The sequence below is a fragment of the Micrasema longulum genome, unplaced genomic scaffold, assembly GCF_059751315.1.
Source record: "Micrasema longulum isolate JH-2025_06_02 unplaced genomic scaffold, ASM5975131v1 h1tg001650l, whole genome shotgun sequence".
NCBI classification, from domain to species: domain Eukaryota; kingdom Metazoa; phylum Arthropoda; class Insecta; order Trichoptera; family Brachycentridae; genus Micrasema; species Micrasema longulum.
Window position 1 is genome coordinate 520,853 of NW_028278829.1, and position 20,416 is coordinate 541,268.

The 20,416-nt window shown below is 33.2% G+C and overlaps 1 protein-coding gene across 1 annotated transcript in view; it reads left to right on the top strand.

The window, feature by feature from the left end:
• Positions 1–6,667: 6,667 nt before the first annotated feature.
• The window catches only part of glu (structural maintenance of chromosomes 4-like protein gluon), a 32,783-nt gene continuing 19,034 nt past the window's right edge, over positions 6,668–20,416 (top strand). The window contains exons 1-11 of the mRNA XM_088237130.1: positions 6,668–7,280; positions 8,717–8,908; positions 9,997–10,176; positions 10,976–11,080; positions 12,975–13,162; positions 14,606–14,746; positions 16,053–16,221; positions 17,227–17,339; positions 17,845–18,057; positions 18,920–19,160; positions 20,065–20,267. Coding sequence (XP_088093256.1) covers positions 6,960–7,280; positions 8,717–8,908; positions 9,997–10,176; positions 10,976–11,080; positions 12,975–13,162; positions 14,606–14,746; positions 16,053–16,221; positions 17,227–17,339; positions 17,845–18,057; positions 18,920–19,160; positions 20,065–20,267 — 2,066 coding nt within the window. The 5' untranslated portion in view covers positions 6,668–6,959. The remainder of the gene's footprint in view (positions 7,281–8,716; positions 8,909–9,996; positions 10,177–10,975; positions 11,081–12,974; positions 13,163–14,605; positions 14,747–16,052; positions 16,222–17,226; positions 17,340–17,844; positions 18,058–18,919; positions 19,161–20,064; positions 20,268–20,416) is intronic.

Consider the following 20,416-nt stretch of genomic DNA (forward strand, 5'->3'; position numbering starts at 1 on the left):
ACCAATTAATATATAGTCAAAATCATTTTCATCAGTAAATAAATTATCAGTGAGGGCTATACTTTGGCACCAATTAATTTGTCTGCATACGTCGCACTCCGAGTATAAACACAAATTGGTACATGATTATAACACCAGGCTTACTAATATGGAAGAGCTAGCTGTTCCTAGACATTGTAATAAATATCGCAAAAGGACACTGCAATACAGTATACCTAAAATATTTAACATGTTACCAAACAATATTAAAAATAGTCAGTTAAATACAAGAGTGAGACGTTTGCTCCAATTATGGCTAATAGAATAAAGTTTTTGTATTAATGATAGTTTAAAATTTTTAATAATATAATAAAAAATAAAATATGGTATAAAATGTAATGTTTTACTAATAAATTATTATTAATGTGGGTTAATATGAAAAAAATCGCAGCAATATAAAGAACCTGCTGACGAGTCGTATGCTTACTATAGAGAAATTTCACATACTACGAATACCGATAAAGATATATGAAATGGATTAAGAATAATTAGTTACATTTTCAAAATCAATATGGATATTGTGGAGAAATATTTTCATACATAAATGTAAAAAAGAAATTTAATACAAATAGGTTGCTAAAGAAACGCGACGTCTTTGGCCTTGGTATTGTGACGTCAAGATTCGTGATAATTTTCTAAACAAATTTCAATGGCCAGGAACAAATAAACATGAATAACGACGTATTAGGGGCGTGGTCAATGGAATGACCGTTTTTGCGGGAATTCAAAATTACGAATTAAAAATATTTTTTTGCTACTGATAATTAGTAAAAAAAAATTTTTTTTACTGGACAGTATTTCATAGACTTTTATTACTTCAAAAATATTTTTAAAAAACGTTATATTTCCCTATTCAGCAGAACTTTCAGTTTAAGACAATTGTGTAAATATTTTTGAAAAAAAGACAATGTTCCAAGTATGTTAAAATGTTTGCAGACAAGCTGAATTTTCTCCCTTGAGAGTTATTTAATTTCTATGTCTATCTTTTTCGAGACGTACCTGTCTCTTCTTCCGGACACTAATTGCACTTACATACAAATCCCACTACACCTTCGCAATGTAAAACCAACGTGCTGAACAGGCACAAGCAATTTGGAGCTAACATCAATGTGCACTTATTATATCGTATACCTATGAATCTGGTTGTGTTCTAGCGGCTAGTATAACGGACTCACGGATCAAAGATTCGAGGTTTGTACCCCACTCTACCACAACTTGATTCCTATTTCCTAATACATAGTACATTTACAACTCGTCGAAAATGGCCCCGACAGTTGAATTATTGGAAATATGAATTTTAAAAACATTAGAATGGAAATTCATATAATATGGGCTAGTATGAAAGGTTATTTGATTATTGGTTAAAGAAAAAATATTTTTGGTGGTTACAAATGTTTACTAACATTTTATTGAAGTGTTTGACTGCAAAATTAATACTTTAAATATTTATGTAGCAATTTATCATAACGATAAGCAACGTAATTTTACGCTTTTTTAAAAGGGTTATTTTAAACGCACCGGAATCTTTTTTTTTCCTGGGGGATTTGTTCCACATAATCATGTATAAAAAGACTAATGGTGGTTAAATTTCCTTGTAAAAAAATCATTTCGCTAATTAAAAAAACATATTTACTGTTTATTGTACCTTAATTTCATTTAAACAATAAAACATGAAAACAGAATACTTTCTTAAATTGTAGCAAAGATTATTCACTACAACTAATGAGGAATACTTATATATTATAAATCGATATAGGGAATTACAAAAACGAATTCGGTAAATCTCCAATATTAATGAGTGCCAGACGTTATCCATGACCATAAAATTAAATTAACGATTTGAAAGAAATCGTAAAATTTAATTTAAGATTACCTTTATTTTCTTTTTCAAATAATACAGCGAATTGGAATCGCATTAACTCTTGTGTAATACGAGTCTTCATGGGATACAAGGTTTGAGTATATATTTTATTTATTTAAATGATGAAGTGATCACACTGGATTTAGAAAGTAAAATTGGTATGAACATGCTTGATTTTCATACAAAAAATGTTTATCCTAGCCATGCGAAGTGTTGCCGACGTAAAAGCACCTGAACCAACTTGGCGGCCCTTCCTGGGGCTTTAATGTAGCATAGGGGCCGTGTACACATAGGGGCCGTGTATGTGTAAGCGATGTACCACCTCCTCAATAAAGACCAGTATTTGTCACTTTCGGGGGTGGTCATCGCCATACTGAAGCCCATATAGATTAGAATTCATTATAATATTTGTCTGCCTATGATATATTTTTTGATTATTCTGTATGAGTGTTGATCGCCGCGCGGTCGGCGGGGAACTGCGGCCGGGTAGCGGGAGGGTGGGGACCTTATACGTGGCGCGAGAGAGACCGATAGAGCCGGCGAATGTGCTCGCTATCTCTCTCGCCGCGTGATTGGTCAACCTAGTACCGCCCGCTATTGGCCTAGCCCCGCCGCCGCACGGCAAAATATGTTGTATATATATAGCCCCGCCGGGGAAAAATTAAATCAGTCATCTCGTCACACTACTAAGGCTTTTTACTCTCCGCCTTGTCTCCCTGCCTCGCTTCAAACCGGACCTCATCGCCACCTGTATTCGAACACCGCTACCCCCTGGACTTGGAACTCGGATACTCTTTGGATTGGATTTTGGACCCCGGATAATTTGGACCCTTGGCAACTTCCCCGGAACACACCCCGCCGTTCCCGCCGACGGAGAGATACCGGCCTTACAACCCGATTGCCTGACTCAGGATTGCGGCCGCCAGCGCTACTCGCTAGCGACCCCGCAAGGGATCTCTAGGCAGCGATACCTCCCCCGGAGCTTATCGTTCGTCGGCCGAGGCCCGCCTACGCCCGGCCACTCTGCGTTTGACACCAGCGCCTATAGAAATACAGTTCTTGTGACGGGCGCGATTGCTACGGACGAAGGAGTGATCCGCCGCGTCTGTTACACGAAGAATAATTATGCAATTGAAAGTGATGCCATAACCACAACAAATATGTTTTACTGTACAAGAAAGAGCTCGAGAATAGAACTTATAACAAGGAAGACAGAGATGTGATTCTATGTGAATGTGATGCAGTGCATCATAAAAGAAGCCGCATCCTCGGGGGACCTCTTGTTAAACCTGATGATGTTAAAGAGCTCTCCCCCTACCTAATAGCCCGATTCTTTACGGATCAGGGCTTAGAGGGGGAGATTGGGCAAAATGAGAACTCTCGCCTTCCACACAGTAGCCAGACCCTTTATAGATCAAGGCTGGTATTCCAACCGCTCTCGTAGCCGTACTATCTCGTGTATTTACGTACAAAATATATAATAAGGAAATAGAAAAAAATTTAAAAAATTAATTTGAAAAAATATGTTACTGAGAAATTTTGATTAAAAAAAATGTAGTTTTATTAAAAGTTTATATTAGTTCTTAAGATGTTATGAACTAACTTAATAAAGCATAAATAAATAAAATACAAGATAAAAAAAAATAGCACGGCAAGGCTGGTATTCTTAACGGAATAGCGAGTGGAATAGATCGCTCTTTATTAGTACGTAAATAATCGTTAAAAATGCATTCTCTACGCGCGCTTTTCCATAACTCTTAAAAGGCTGTGATAAAAAATTCCTTTGCGCGCGGTGATGTGTTACCACAAGCAAAAGACGGAATATTCTGAAATTCAAACATTCAAAAAGATAAAAAACAACAATTTGAAAATGATGATTTCATTTTTTGTAAGAAAGAGCACGATAATAGAACTTATAACAAGGACGACAAAAACGCTGTTTTGTGGCCGGTGTTTGTGCGAAAATGACAAAAACAAAAAAAATGGTTCAAACAGTGGGTTTAGCCAGTAAGCAAAAGTTTACATTAGTTAAATGACCGGCATATTTATGATTTTTAATTTATTTTGCGATAACAGGCCTAAATTATATTATTATATTTATGAATTATGGAAAATGAATTATTTAACAGTTTGTTTTTTATGTCTGAACTTCGTAATATTCTGTCATTTGCTTGAGTGACACAAGGTTACATCACCACGTGCAAAGGATTGTTTTAGCACAGTCTTTTAAGAGTTAATAACTTACTTATACATGCCTAGCAATGTTGCAGTCACCGCCAGCGCCCTTTTTTTTTACTATAAAACCTCCTTTATTTTTTATTTCATGATGACGATTCGGATATTTGGCAATACGGATGACTGGAGTTAAGATAAACGGAATTCTTCTTTAGTATATAATTTATATTACTTAAGTGCATTGTTAAATTTTCTTTTTTTGAAAATATCAATTCTGTGAGGAAAAAGATGTTCCGGTGAAAATTTATTAATTGGTATAAAAAAAGATTTCAAATATAAACAAATGAAAAGAAAAACAAAAGGGCTTGTTACACAAACTAACGCTCTAGCATTGCTCCAGTATGCCTAAGGAATGTTATTTTAGAAATAAACCCATAAGAAAAGCAATTTTCTTTTCTTCACACGCACAAAGTCATTAATCATCCCTTGACTTTTCCGTAATTTATTGATAGGGTTGTTATGTGCGTTGTGTTAAAAATACGGAATGGGTTTAATGAAAACCCCTCTTGGAAAACTCGTGTCGTATTTCTACCGATTTTATTTAATTTAATACAAACGACACATACAATTAACGAGTGTAATGAGCAAAATGACGCCATTTTTTATTAGACCACTTTACCTTTTACAGGGGTTTTTTGTTTTAGGTCTCGACAAGCTAGAAAATTTCGTGTTTAGGAGAACCTTTTTTGTTACATGATGTGATTTTTTTATTGAATGATGCGTACACAATGTTAATTAATTTTATGTTAATTAAAAAAATAAATGTTTAAATAAATACACGTTAAATACACATATATGCGTGTGATTAGATTTTAGATTTTTTTAGTATTATTAATTTTTTATATTTTATTTTAGAAATGGGTTATTCATTTTATTTTTAAAATTGTTGAGGATTCCTGAGCTCTGAGCACGAGACAATTTGTATTATACATATTTTAGAGCATTCAACATAAGAGTACAGTGCAACAATATCAACAAATCAAGAATTTATGATTTTCTCTATTTCTAATTTATTGCGTTACCTTTTTTTTTACCCAAGTATCTTATGTGCAATAAACCGCATTGTCATAATATTGTACAATGTATAAAACAAGTGTGTTAAATGTAAAAATATATTGTTCTTGTATTATTTCATAATTTTGTAACAGAACACTGTTTTGTTTAATGTATTTATGTTCATGTTTATAAAAGGCATTTGTGCCGTGTATACCAATAAAAATAAAATAAACAACGCAATCAATATTAATAGGATACGCGTTCTGACTTTGCTTTTTATTCCGAAACAAGCTTATTACTTCTATTCATTTCTGCATTAAAAAAATACACTCCATTTAACATTTTTATCCTAGTCGCATTTTTTCAGTACTAAAACAAGCTAGCAGATTACAAATATTATTTGAAGATTCTCTAGTTGACATAATATTATGTATCACATCACATAAAACATGTGCGGTTCAAAGTGGCCGTTTTTGGCATTATTTACTTTTAAAGGAATTGGCAAGTGCTCAGTGTTGACATTTCAATCATTATGAAAATATCTGCTGAATGTTATTTCGAATTATATTATGGTATTTCAAAAAAAACTTTTGTACGCGAGATGCATTAAAATAGTATAGAATATAGCTACATATGTCGCAAATTCAATAATATTTGTTGTATGAGTTAATTTCTACAGAACCACAGAAAAAATGACATTTTTAATTGTGTATATTACTTATATTTTATTACGTATTAATATATAGGCACAAATAGAAGACATGGCAAAGTTTGTTTGTTACACGACAATGCGCCGTCTCACAGAGCAAAACCAGTGCCATAAAATCACTTGAATGGGACATTTTTCCGCACCCGCCGTACCCCTCCGACCTAGCGCTATCTAACTAGTATCTACTCGCATCAATGGGGCACGCATTCAGCAATTTCTAGGAAGTTGGAAAATGGCTTGACAAATGGGTTGTCGCAAAAAACAAACAGTTTTTCTGACATAGTATTCATAACTTACCCAAAAAATATGCGAAGTGTGTAGAAGCCGATGACTAAAAAATAAATTTCTCTTAAAAAAATATTCGTTTTCTTTACCACACGAATTGGCAAAAACATACGCATGCACCTGGTGATATTTAACTCAGAGATAATATAGAAATACTACTAGTTATTTAACTATTATAAATCCAAAGATAATTTATTTGTTATAAAGCACTACTACAATAATAATAAAGAAACGTGAACATTTTGATAAATATTCCAAAAACATACATAGGTACTAATTATAATATATGTACTTTGAATTGGAATGAATTTATTTAAAATAAATTTATTATTTGAATTGATTTTAATTGATTTTAATTGATTGTTGTTCCGTAACCTTTATAACTTTTAGATTTCCCTCAATCTACCACGTGCATCACCAAGAATAAAGAATTACGAAATTTGATGGTGAAGGGTAAAAATAAAAACATAGTAGGTACCTACCCAAATCAGACAAATAATAGACTAACAGACTGACATAGACAAACACCTAACGCCAAGTCTATGGCGTATCGTTTTATAATCTATGATATATAACCGTCAAATATTTCATGGCGTCAAATTGAAATGCCACAGTCTCATACCAAATCCCGCCAACTTGTTTATAGTTTATTACAGTTTGATATTGCTATTTAAAGCGCTGAAAATGAAATAAAACTCAGTTTCAATCGTTGGTATATAAATTAATCGATACGCGTAGGTAATTGCTGTTTTAATACCACCTTGTTTACTATCGAATCTGTCTCTCGGAAACCGTTCAAGTTTGCAGTTTTGTTGTTTTTAAAATTTCGTGACAATGCGCAAAAGAAAGTCCAACGTCGAGGATGTCGAAGAACCAATGGAAGTTGATCCTCCCGTTACAAATGGAGCGAGTAATTCGGCTGACGGAGCTGGCCCGTCTTCTGCGTGCAACGGAGGAGACATCGAGGATGATGGAATGGACCATATATCGGATGATGAGGAGGGTGGAATTAGAATTGGAGACATTTATATTCCTCCAGCACCAAAACCCACCCTATCGATGGAAGCCACGGGTCCACGGCTTATAATAACGGATATTGTAAATGAAAACTTTAAAAGTTATGCTGGCGTTGAAAGACTGGGACCATTTCATAAGGTATGTTTGCTACACAGTAAAAAAATGAACTTATACTGATGCCGAATTGCCTTGAATAAAGATTCAAGTGACGTTGTTTTCTCTAGTACAAAAGATAACCTAACATTTCTGAGTTGTGTTGTTTACATTAAATTAATATCGCTATTACATTAAAATAGCCAATTTGTCAATTGAGAATAGTGTTCTGAAATTGTCTATCAATTATCTGATATGGTTACCATAACTGTAGCTAAATTTTAGTGCTTATTGCTTTAATTTAGGCAATTATTAGAGTAGAGTAAAAAAATCCAGAGCGACTTTAACTCGGATACACTTTCGAACGGCAAATAAATTATGATTTTGAATTATTTATTAGTAACTTATTAGTGTTAATGAGATATTTAGTTCTTAATTCTTTTTTACTTACATCTGCATCATACTTGTATGATTTCCACAAAGTAATATACTAATATAATTTGTGACGCGTGTAATGAAGAACTTCAGCCCTACGGGAAATTAGATACAATTTTTTTCTTGTGCACCATAAAAATTAGAGCATTTAATTGTACAGCGAAGTTTCTTGAAATTGTAAAAAAAAAAAAAAAATTTTAATTAAAAGAAACTACTTTGAACGGCGTCACTAGTTCATATAAATCAACCAATGATAAGAGAGCTGTGAAAGATATCAATAGACCACTTGGCAGAACTGACTGAGAATAAGCGGAAGAGAACCTTTGATGTCACATGCGGAGTAATTTCAGAAACACAAATCTTTAAAAAGTAATTGCGCTGATAATATGAGATGTATCAAAATTATTTTTAAAAAATTTCGACCTAGTTTAATAGTTTATTCACTAATAAAAAAACCACTGAACTTCCTCATTATGTTGACTAGTCCTGGTGCCGACCCTCACAAATGGAGTTGAAAAACGAGGATGAAAGTAGGCTGAATGCTGTCAAAATGCGATGTCTGTACGTTAGGTACGCAAATGTTAATATCCATCCATTATGTAAGGCTGAGATAAGCATTATCGACAACATCATCAAAGAATTTCTATATTTATTTGGACATGTAGAGCGAATAAACAGCTAAAAAGACTTACAAAGCTAATGGATGCAGAAAACGAGGAAGAACGAGAAAGATATAGCATGAACAAATACTTAAAGATAGACATGTCAAAAGTAGGAATAATTGGTGCGCGTTAGTGAGAAGATGAATGTAAAGCAAACGAGGTCACGGATAGTGATATGTAAACATGTTTTATTTTTCCTCTTGAGAACTAATTTTTACTTCGTAAATACATTTTAACTTCCCATTGGAATATGGACTCTGATAATAACAACCTCGAAACCAAAATTAGTGTTCAATACAAATTTATAAACAAAAAAGCGTCAAGTATTACTTTAAAAGGGGATATCCCCAATCTCAGATAGACAATTGTGTTTTGAATTTTCAGAGTTTTACTGCCATTATTGGTCCCAATGGAAGTGGTAAGAGCAATGTGATTGACTCCATGTTGTTTGTGTTTGGATATCGAGCTGCTAAAATCAGATCTAAAAAGATATCTGTCCTTCTTCACTCCTCTAAGAAGTTCCCTAACATTACTAGTGCCACAGTATCTGTGCACTTTGTTTTGATTGTTGATAAGGTAAGAAATATTTCCAGTAGAATTTTCAACTAGACTAATATATTTTTCTTTCTACCACAGAGTAAAAGAATTTTCAGGTAAATACATAAATATAGTTGAGAATTAACTTAACAATGTTATGTCCAAATAAAATCATCAACGAAATATAGACAGCCAGTATTTTGAGGAACTGTTCCGAGTAGCGCAGGACAGAAATGCTTTCACTGCAGTGATCGCCAACGCCGCGGGGACCTAATAAGGCACTGGTAGAAGAAGTGGTCAAATGATAGTATCGTATGCTCATGATAACGTATAAAGTTTGAATTTTGCTCTACCACAACTTGTTTACAATTTTCTAACTTGATTATTTATGGTAATCAGAAAATGGACCAAATATTAAAATATTTCTCTAAATCATAAGAATGCTAATATTTATTTTTATACATAAAAAATAATCACTTATGAAATTTATATTTGAATCATTAACATTTTTATTTTGCATTTCACCCCTTGGACGCCAACATTAGAAGCACAGGTGACATCTCTATGCCAAGCAGTTTCTGTATTTTTTTTTATTTGAAGTTATCTCTTTCTACATGTGAGACTGACATATCACTGAAAATGACAGGATTTTTTATGAGAGAAGTGATTCTTCTCCAAGACAACGCTCGTCCCCATACAGCGGTCCTGATACAAGAAAAACTCAGCTGGAAAGCATTGTAGTAACACCCTCCCAACAGCCTTTACTTGTCACCTTGTGATTTCTATATCTTTGGCCCCCTCAAAAAAAGTCTAGGGGCCAAAGGTTTAACGTTGACGCAGGGGTGAAAGTATATGTGTGCTATTGACTGCAGACATGACCAATTTTATTTCACGAGAAGGCAATCGCCAATTTACCCATTCATTTTGAAAGCAAACTAGGTGGAAAAATGACCTGTGCTTGCTTTTTTTAATAAATAAATTAAATATTTTTTATATCCCCTTTATATCCCCTTTTCATTTGATTCACCGTCGTCGATCTGTCAGCGACCACTCTTAGAAAAAACATACTGTAGTTTTATTAAATTTAAATTGTTTTTAATTTTTATATTAAAATACACGTGTTTCAGGAAGGTGAAGATGATTACTCAATAGTACCAAACTCGGAATTGGTTGTTTCACGGACTGCTTTCAAGGACAGTTCTTCCTTCTATACTCTAAATGGAAAAAGGGTTCAGTTTAAAGAAGTTTCTAAAGTTTTGAAATCCCATGGCATAGACTTGGATCACAACAGATTCCTAATTCTTCAGGTAACGTTACATAATTGTATTTATTCTATGACATTACAACCGAAAAATAAAAATTGACCATAATTAAGTTAAAAACTAGTTGATTTTATTTAATGAATCAACTGTCTGGACTATTATATTTTTATTAAAAATACCATGTTACTTATTTTAGGAAAATAATTTTAAAATTCATGCATTGTAGAAATAGTATTAGCTATTATTTATAGTATAAAGTAGAACACATAAAATAAGAAAAAATCAAAAGAATTGGCATGTTTCTATACAAAATTATTATAAGCTACCCTTCTATGATCAATTTAGAGAAAACTATAAATAATAAGTTCCATTTAAAATCGTACCAAAGTTGAGTTGAAAAAAAAACAGTATTTGTAGCATATTTATTCCTAAGAGAGTGGTCTTGTGGAACAGAGAATTAATATCTGCATTTGTTCTAAAACTGTTGATTTATTTAAATTTAATATGCCTGTCTTTGCTGTACCGTTTTGGATGGACAATATATAGAAGCAGCACGGCGATTAAAAAATAATCTTGCGGAACACTGGGTCTACTTATGTGACAAAGAAATACTGCGGTATAGAAGACATAGATGTAGGTGGATTGGATGTGGAGATTGCGACAATAATTGACACCAATGCGTTCCTACGTAATATGCGCAGCCAGTGAATGTTAGTGTGTAAAATGGCCACTTAAATCAGCCAATGACGGGTCATAGTCTTCCATACTCTCTTCTCTAAAATGTTCTTTGTCTCTGTTGTAATATGTTAATCGTGATTGTAGTTTATTTTTTCTTTTTAACCAGGGTGAGGTGGAACAGATAGCTATGATGAAGCCCAAAGCTCCAACTGAGCATGACACCGGGATGCTAGAATACCTTGAAGATATCGTGGGGACAGCAAGATTTAAAGTAACTATTTTTTCATATTTTCTGAGAAAGTTAAGTGTTTAATCCTAATACATCTTCTGAAGCATCCTAAGGCATCTTGTCTTGTGCGTTTTGTTTCTACGAATACCGAATAGTACTTCTCGCAGTGACCCTTTTGTATGTCCTGTTGAATATACAGATCTGGTGGTTTTCAAAAATTAATTGCAAGTCTTTTAACTGGTTTTGTGATTCTGCGGCATTTAGGTAAAGAGGTACATGTCACTATTAGCTAATCGTGCAATAGAGTGGGCCGATGATATATGAAGTTTTTTTATTTTTTAGATATCAAAGTAAAAGGGGTCTAAAAAGTTGCATTTTGGATCACATTGAACGTAAAAATTATTTAAAAAAAATTCCATACTACTTTTGGCTCTCAACCGAGGTTTGAAGTTTATAACTGTCTTAACAGTTTGTTAATTATCAATATTGTTGTTAAATGCAATTTATTTACAAGTTATATTATGTTATAATTATATTATAATTTATATTTCATAATTTTTATCTCTTCATCCAATCTTTCAGAGACTTTTCAGAGTGGAACTGCATACTTAACTAATTTTCTCAATGTTAGTATCATGCATCTTTTTACAACGCCACAGAATTGTTTCCGCAAATTGTCATATCAGTCACCGAAGAATTCAGTTTCAGTGCTGAAGAGCAGCATTTATTTGATATTTTATAACACAATTACAATTTTTTACCAGGTTTTGACAGGTTTATTTTACATTATTTTATTTATATTTTACAAATTTATTTATTAACAGGCACTATAAAGTATTTAGAGATTACATAAATGGCTTTAATCCAGTACCCTAATCTGTCGCAGATTCCATCAATATGAACACCCCAGCTAAATTTAGAATCTAGCATTAATCCTAAAAAAATTATGATTATTTACAGCATTTATAATAGGACAATTACATTTATCTGATTCAATGTTTGAATTTAAATGAAGGCAAACATTTATACAAGCTTGTATTTCTATTTCAACTTCACATTTAGTGATATATGGTGAGGATACATGAACAATTTAAGTTGTTTAAGAATTCTCCTTTCGTCAATATGAAGTACATATTATGAACTTCTGGATGATCTTCTTTGGGCACAAAAGTGCCAAGACTATCAAACTACACAGAGCTTCTTCAGGCAGGTTTTTTCTTTCGGCAATAAGTAATTTCTCCTTGTATGTGGGCACCACCAAGCAGTAGTGGGCAAACTGTCAAACCCTTTTAGGCCGATTATTCATTCTAATATTTGAAAATTAAAATTTTTTTTTTCTTCCATGCATACTCGATGAACTATTCTTCGTCTGCCTGGACACAGAGAAAATACAGTTCTCTGTGTGAAATAGAACCAGAACCCTGTACGAGTGTTTTCGACTCAATGGCTGCTCTCGGTCAAAAATCCCGAATAAGGAAATCGAGTGGAGATAAGTCAGCCTCGTTGTGTAGTGGTTGGCACGTTAGCCTACTATTCTTAAGGTCCTAGGTTCGATTCCTTGCGTGGTGGACGTGAAATATCGATTTTATAGTTTGTTTAAATTCATCGCTCCTGTCTTCAATCAATTTTTTTTATTAATAAATTTCATAAAAGATACATGTTTTTTAAAAATTCTATACATATCTACTTTTACACATCTAGTAAATGTTATCACTGTAACTCTCCAAAAAAAGAGACTAACTCTTGTGCTTGGAGAGTGACTTACACTGTTGTAGTTGTAATTTACCTTCATGTAACAGATGATTGTGTAGAATACAGTCCCCTATGAACCACTAGGTGCTGGAAAGGGAATTATGATGATGGTGCTCGGTGAATATTTATACGAATGCTTATTATTGATAAAATATAATCTAACTGAGAATATGATCTGTTTAAGGAACCTATTGAAAAACTGGCTGTCCGCGTTGAGGAATTGTCCGAAGCTCGTAAAGAGAAATTAAATAGAGTGAGGCTTGTGGAGGGGGAAAAGCAAAAGATGGAAGGGCCAATGAAAGAAGCTCTTGCACAAATCAATATCATGAACAATCTGACGAGAGCCAGAAATTCTCTTCTTCAAAAATACATGTAAGTGAAAATTTATCTCGTCTTATAGTGCTATAGAAAATCAGTTTTGTAAATATTAAAAAAAGTGTTAAATTCTCCATGTTCAAGTGCTCATTATGATACATATTTATGTCAATCAAAGCTAGACTGGCAGTGCACAATGCAGTTTTAGTCACATCACTTATGTATAGAAGTGAAAAAGGAAATACAGAAGCAAAGTGAATGCTGTCAAATGCGATCTCTTAGACAAATGTGTTAGGTATTTTAACATTTATTCAATGCAAATGACATATCCAAACAAAAATTCCATTTTTGTTTAAATATGTCATTTAAATATGAATATTTCATTGTCGGCCTCGTTGTGTAATGGTCAGCGCGTTTGCCTACCATGCAAGAGGTCTCTTGTTTGATTCCCGGCATGTTTGATATGAAATATTTACTTAAAAATTGATGTTTTCTCACTGGAATATTTCATAGTCCCTGGACTGGTACCTGAAGCGTAAGACTGATTATCTTACCTTCATGTAGCAAAAATTATCAAGATACGCTGCGATTGGTGTACCAATGCAGTGCCCTATGCACCATTAGGTGCGGAAAGGGAGTGATGATGATGTCATTTAGAATTTTGTATTTCTTTATCATACGTGGTCCATCCATAGATTGGATGGAACCAATGCTTCCCTAAAAATTTGACTTCTAAACAATCAGCACCTACCTATTTTTTTTTTATAAATAAAATCAGCTAAAAGTTAACTAATGTTTCTAGTAAGTACATAAAATATTTTTTTAATTCGTTTATCGTTAATCATAGTGATCTTAAATGGATTTGATGTGCATTCTTTAATAACTTCTAAAAAAATGCGACAAGCCCACTCACAACCTTTCGTCTGCACAGTTATGCAAGAACTGAAGTAAAATTCACTGCGCTCCATCTAATTCTGCCTCTGTTCATTCCTATGAGGCGGTCATTCAGTACTGAATTCCCAAGTCCGTACATGCGCAAATTGCGATCTTTAGAAGCTACGTGGAAGCAGTTCAAACAAACCAATCCATGTTTATTTTTCATATTTTTTTTTACTGTTTTATAACAATGTTAACATTTAAATCGGTTGACGCAATAGTATTATAATATTAAACTATGAAACATAGCTCTTTTGTGCTGAAATTATGGCTTAAAATATCTTCTTAGTTTATTTAAAAGCACTTTACTCAAATTGCTTTGTCAGCAGTAGGTACATATTTTACCTATGTACCTAGTACCAAGTGACTGCTTCCCTAATTAAAAACCCCACCTCATGGCCCTCGTCCATTTTTTATAGCAAGTTGGGGATTTTAATAGCACATCTTTCAACTTTCTACCGTAGCTCGATGTCTTTTAAATTGACACCAAACATGATTGATTTAATATTAAAAACACAGTTGCATGCAAACTTTATACACACTATTTATTTGTTGAAATTTCAGTCATTCTACAAACAAAAAAATTAACGTCACAAAAGAAGAGAGGCAAAAACATCAAACATTACTCGATGACTTAGACGAGAAAATGGGGACATTGAAATCTACAAAGGATGAAAAAAATCTCACGCTTGCCCAAGGAACTAAGTTAGTATAAGATCTTCATTTTTTCCTTATTTATTATTAATTACACTAATAAATTTCAAACAAATAGGTTGAAAAAAAGATATAAGATTGCATCAGTTAAACCCGGCCTAAAATAATTATTAAATCTGCAAATGTAATAAAATGTACAGTAAAAATATTTTTTTTAATTGAACGTAGTTATGCAGAAAGCAGCCAGTCCACAATTTAGAAATAATGAGATATTGGTGTTAAAGGGTGCAGCAAGGTCAATTCTAAGTTCTATTAAAAACAGCCAGGCCGCTTTCATACAAAAAAACTCTAATAATAACCTTTGGAAAATAGTGCCGATCACAAAAACGGCATTTCTCAATTTGCAAAAAACACCCACAGCACTAGAAAAATCTTACGGTACTTGAAAAGTTATTAAAACTGGTAAGTACGCACATAATTAGATTCTTGTTAATAATATTTTTTAAAAAAACTAATGTAATCATTGTTTATCATTTGTCGAAGTCAAAAGCATTCCAACTGTTGTGTAGATTTGATTATTCACTATTTTTACAAATGTGCTATTATCTCAGTTTCATTTTTCTATGGCTGGCTGCTTTCTGGATAACTACGTTTAATTATGTATTCACATTTGAATAAAAATACATCATTTTAACGGCGTTTTTGCTTATATTTCTTTTCTTTGTGTCTAGTATTTCATTCGCAACTAAAAAATAAAAGCCACCACTTTACAAAGGTTGATTGATATCCAACACCCCTGACCTATTTGGAAGTGGTTGAGAAATAGCTTTTGTACCTTATTTTTCTACATAGTTCTTTGTATGCATATCTTCCAGCGATGCTCCAACATTTATATAACTTTCTGGTAGAAGATTTGTGAACTCCTGCCAACCACTCATCTACACAGCACATGCCTCATTATCATCCAAAAATTTATTTCTACACAAACATTTCTTGAATTTTGGGAAAACCGGTAGTCACTCTAGATCAGGTGAATACAGGAGGTGTTTATTCAATTCAAACCCAGTTTGAAAGGCTGGCAACCAATGACACTCCTGTGCGGTGGATAGGTGAGTGGTTGGCAGGGGTCGCACAAGTGCAGCTATAGAAGGGTTGAAGCATCGTCAGAAGAAATGCATACAAATCCAAGGAGAATACGTCAAAAAATAAGGTACAATTTTTTTTCTCAGCCACTCAGAAACAGCAGGGGTAGAGCATGTCAATCAACCTTCATAGTTACAAATTATTACGTTAAAGAATAAAAAACACAATGATGAATCCTTCAAATAATGATGATTTTTTCTGTTTGTGATTTAAGGAAGTTCGAAAATCTGGAGCATCGAAAAGAAGAGTTGAATGAATTGTTTAAGAAGATGAAAACTCGTGATGTCGCCTTACAAGCTGATGTTACTCAAACCAACAAGAGAAAAAAAAATATCCAGGGGGTTCTCGAACAAGAAAAAAGTAAACTCATTGATTTAGAACAGGTCAGTAAATTATTTATGTCTAAAAACATAATGTATAGTTGTAAAATACGATATTGTCCCACAATGAGTTTTGTATAAAACTCATTGGACATATTAAAAGCATATATAGATATATGTATACATAAAGACGCTGGAAAAGAAAAAGTTACAAAGCGACATGTTGCACTTTTGCAGAAGAGCCATTTAAAGTTTTTTTTTTGTAATTAATTAAAAAATCTCATGCATACGCATTATTTTGGCGTGATTCCTACATAATTTAAATAAATATTTAAAATACGAGATTCTTTATTAATTACAACAACAAAAAAACACTTTAATTGGCTCTTCTGTAATGTTGCTACATGGTGCTTAATAACTTTTTCCTTTCCATCGTTGATATGTTATAAATTATAGACGATTCATTAGAATGAAAATAATCATGGGGGGTGGGGGTAGCCACCGATTTTTCAGCATCTTGGCACCACTCCCAGGATGAAATTTTAATTTATTTTCAATTTTATTTATCCTGTAATCTTGGGGGGAGGGGGCAATGCCCAGATTTTGGGAACTTTGTGCCCTCCCACGAATTTATTATTTTTTATTGTTTAATTCATTAAATTACTAATCATTAGATTATTTTCATCTATAATATAAATGTATATGAACAGAAAATATTTTTGTGATTTTGCACAAAGTAGATATGTAGTTTATGAGGTATATCCAGAAAGTATGTTCCTATGTATTGCTTGCCATCACAGTGCTGCAATTGTGGTTTCGCGCATGACCTATTTAGAAAAAGTTGACACCATTATGAGTCAGCTGATTGTTGTGTACGCTTTGTGGTTCTTATTTAAAATGCCGACTAAAATAAGAAAACCCAGCTGCATGTGCGATAAATCGAGATATCCCGCTAAAGGAGCTGTACCGTATTTTTATTTCGGGCAGGTAGCTACCGTCAAAATATTTCATTGGGTTAAAAATATATACCTATGAATCTGCTACTAAAATGTGAATCTCTTTTGATAGATTCCAGATAAAAGTAAAAGAGACATCAAAGAATGCGAGGAGTTGGATATTAAATTATCAAAACAGAAAGAGACCCAGGAGTCTGAATTGCAGAGTGTAATGGCAAGTATTGGGTAAGTAATAAATTTTAATTTTTACTTTTAAATTTTCAGATTTTTGTGAACGCATGTTATTAATACACTTTTAAATTAGGCGGTTAAATCAACAAATATTCTAACTATTTATCCTTCTTTTACTGTGTTAAAAAAATCCGCGTGTTCCAGTGCTGTGTAGTCATTACACATTCAAAAATAAAAGAGATTTTAAATCTGAAAACATTTGCTGACGTCACAACGCGAGAAAATGGACCACTATTCAGGGTTGGACATGAAATATTTGTTCTAAAGGTGGTTCTACCCTGCAAAATTTCATTGTTCGTGGACTAGTAACTGAAGCGTAAGATTGATCATCTTACCTTCATGAAACAAAAAAATATCAGTATCAGCTGCGATTGGTGTACCAATGCAGTGCCCTATGCACCATAATGTGTGGAAAGGGGAATGATGATATAATACATATTATGCATGTTGACTATTTTTAAAGTTTGATCATTGTTTGAAATCTTTTTGTTTTCTCCAGTGCGGAAACCAGGGAACTTCAGGAGGCAAAAGACAAAGTGCAGTTGAGGCTTATAGACTTGAAAAAAGTGGAAGATGATACGAGACAAAAATTCAAATTGGCCGAATCGGAGCTGAAAATCTATGTTAGTTCTGAGGAGAAAGAGAAAGAAAAAATGGAAAAGCTGAAGCAATCTCTAGAAAAAGTGTCATTCGATATTCAAGAGAAAAAAGAGTAAGTGATTAAAAAAAAAAAACATTAAATGGCTCACCTCCATTTTCTTTTCATATTTTTGTGTGGATTTTTAATGAGTATTTTTTTATTGAATATTTATATTTCTAAGAAAACATTGGTCTTGTAATTACCTGTTTAGCTACGAGTCCTTGTATAGGCTAGAATTTTACTAACAATATTTTAAGTTTGTCGAAATTCTTGAAGACAAGGACTGTATTTAACCCACTATGGTGTTTATAGATTCTTATTTCCTAAGATGTATAATTTATTATTTATTTATTCTAATCTTTAAGTACAAAGAATAAGTACGTTGGCGGACTTATTGCTAAAAGCAATATCTTCCACACATCCAAAAAACAGATTTGTCAAAAGAAGAGTTGCTCAAAAATTTGTTCTAAAATACAAAATATATATCAAAAGATACATTCGTGAAAAAAAACCTAATTAATCAAAAACAACAGCTGTTTTTTAATGAGGAGATAAGGCTTGCACATATTAACTTAAATAATAGTATGTTATGTTATACATATCAAAGAATGAGGAATATGGAATCAGGTAATGAGTTAGGAAGGAGAGAGAAAGAACCACTAGGGGTTCTACTTTTAAATGTCAGAAAAACTCACTGACTTCATCTCATTACGTCACGGGCGGTGTAATTTCAATGGGGATTTTCAAAATCTCAAAACTTTGAAAAAACCAATGCGATGATAAAATTTATTTATTTTTTGGGAAAAGTTTCATAGTTTCTTAAATCACATACAAATAAAAAAATATTTATAAACCAATGACCTTCTTCATTCACGTGTGGAGGTGTCCAAAATTATAATTCACCCGTTGAATATTTTATACATTTCTCTTACAGACGTTTAACCGAGTTGAACTCCACTCTTCCGAATAAAGAGAAGGCCCTTAGTCATGCGAAGAAAGAGTTTGAAGAGCTGAAGAAGGAAGATACGGAAGTTGGAGCCAAGGTTAGGCTGCTGAGAGGACAAGTTGAAGAGTGTAAACAGTCCATGAGCGCCAGCAGATCCAAGGGGCGAGTTCTGGACTCTCTGATTGCTGAGAAAAAGGCTGGGAGACTGCCAGGAATACTTGGGAGGCTTGTAAGTCATATAGCTTATTAACAAGAAATATTTTCAGTGGGTATATCCATATCTATATAGACATCATCATCAAACCCTAATCCGCACCCAATGGAACTGCATTGGAAAAGTACATGCTGTGTATCTCGATCATGTGTTACAGGAATATAAGGTGATCAATCTTACGCTTCAAATCTGAATCGACCCCAGGGCCTGTACTTTAAACTTTTCATAACATTTTCGTACATAAATATCAATTTTATTTTATTCCATCCCGATATGTACCGATGAAGATAGCGTTTGTAATCGCAGCCCATGACCTCAAGCGTCGAAGGCGAATGAGCCAACCACTACACTACGAGGCGGACTTTTCCCCAATCGATTTCTTTTTTCAGGATTTTTATCCAAGAGTAGCCATTGAATCTAAAACACTTGTCCGAGATTCTGGTTCTATTTCACACACAGAACTGTATTCTTCTATCTATCATCGGCGGCGGGTTAGTTTGTGTCTTGACCTTTTCCGTCAAAATTGGCGTTATGTCTAGGATTTATGAAATAAAGTGTATTTCAGCGTGTCATATTTTTCATTTTCTATGTTTTTCTTCAGAAACCCTATAAGCCATTTTTAAATGATTTATTTAAATATAAAATATACTTAATTGTCTAAATTTATGTTTAAATTGTAACGCCTATACATATTTATGGAATAGTAATTAAAAATGTACACTTTCATATAAAAAAAGTTTGAAAAAACGATTAATTTGTTTTTATTTTAGTTATTTATTGATAATTCTTGGTGAAATTCCATTGTAATGATGTAATAACTTATATTTGATTATAAGTTACCAATTAAAAATTCACTGAAGATGCCCATTAGAGGGTGAAAGCTCTAATTAATTTGTGATTTTAATTTTTTTATGTTTAGGGTGATTTAGGAGCAATCGACGAAAAATATGACGTTGCCATTTCTACCTGCTGTGGACCATTGGACAATATAGTTGTGGACACTGTACAGACAGCCCAATACAGTATAGAATTCCTCAGGGAACACAATGTGGGAAGAGCTACTTTCATTGTTCTTGAAAAACAAGAACATCTCAGATCCAAGTGTAACAGTAAAATTACCACGTAAGTTTATGAAACATCAGAAAACTTAAGATACATATGTATGCGAGAGGTAAAGTATGGTAACTCCAAATATGATGAAATTTGGAAAAATATTGCTATGTCAAAATCAAATTTTTCATCCTGCGTTACGAGGTAAATTTCCAATTTCT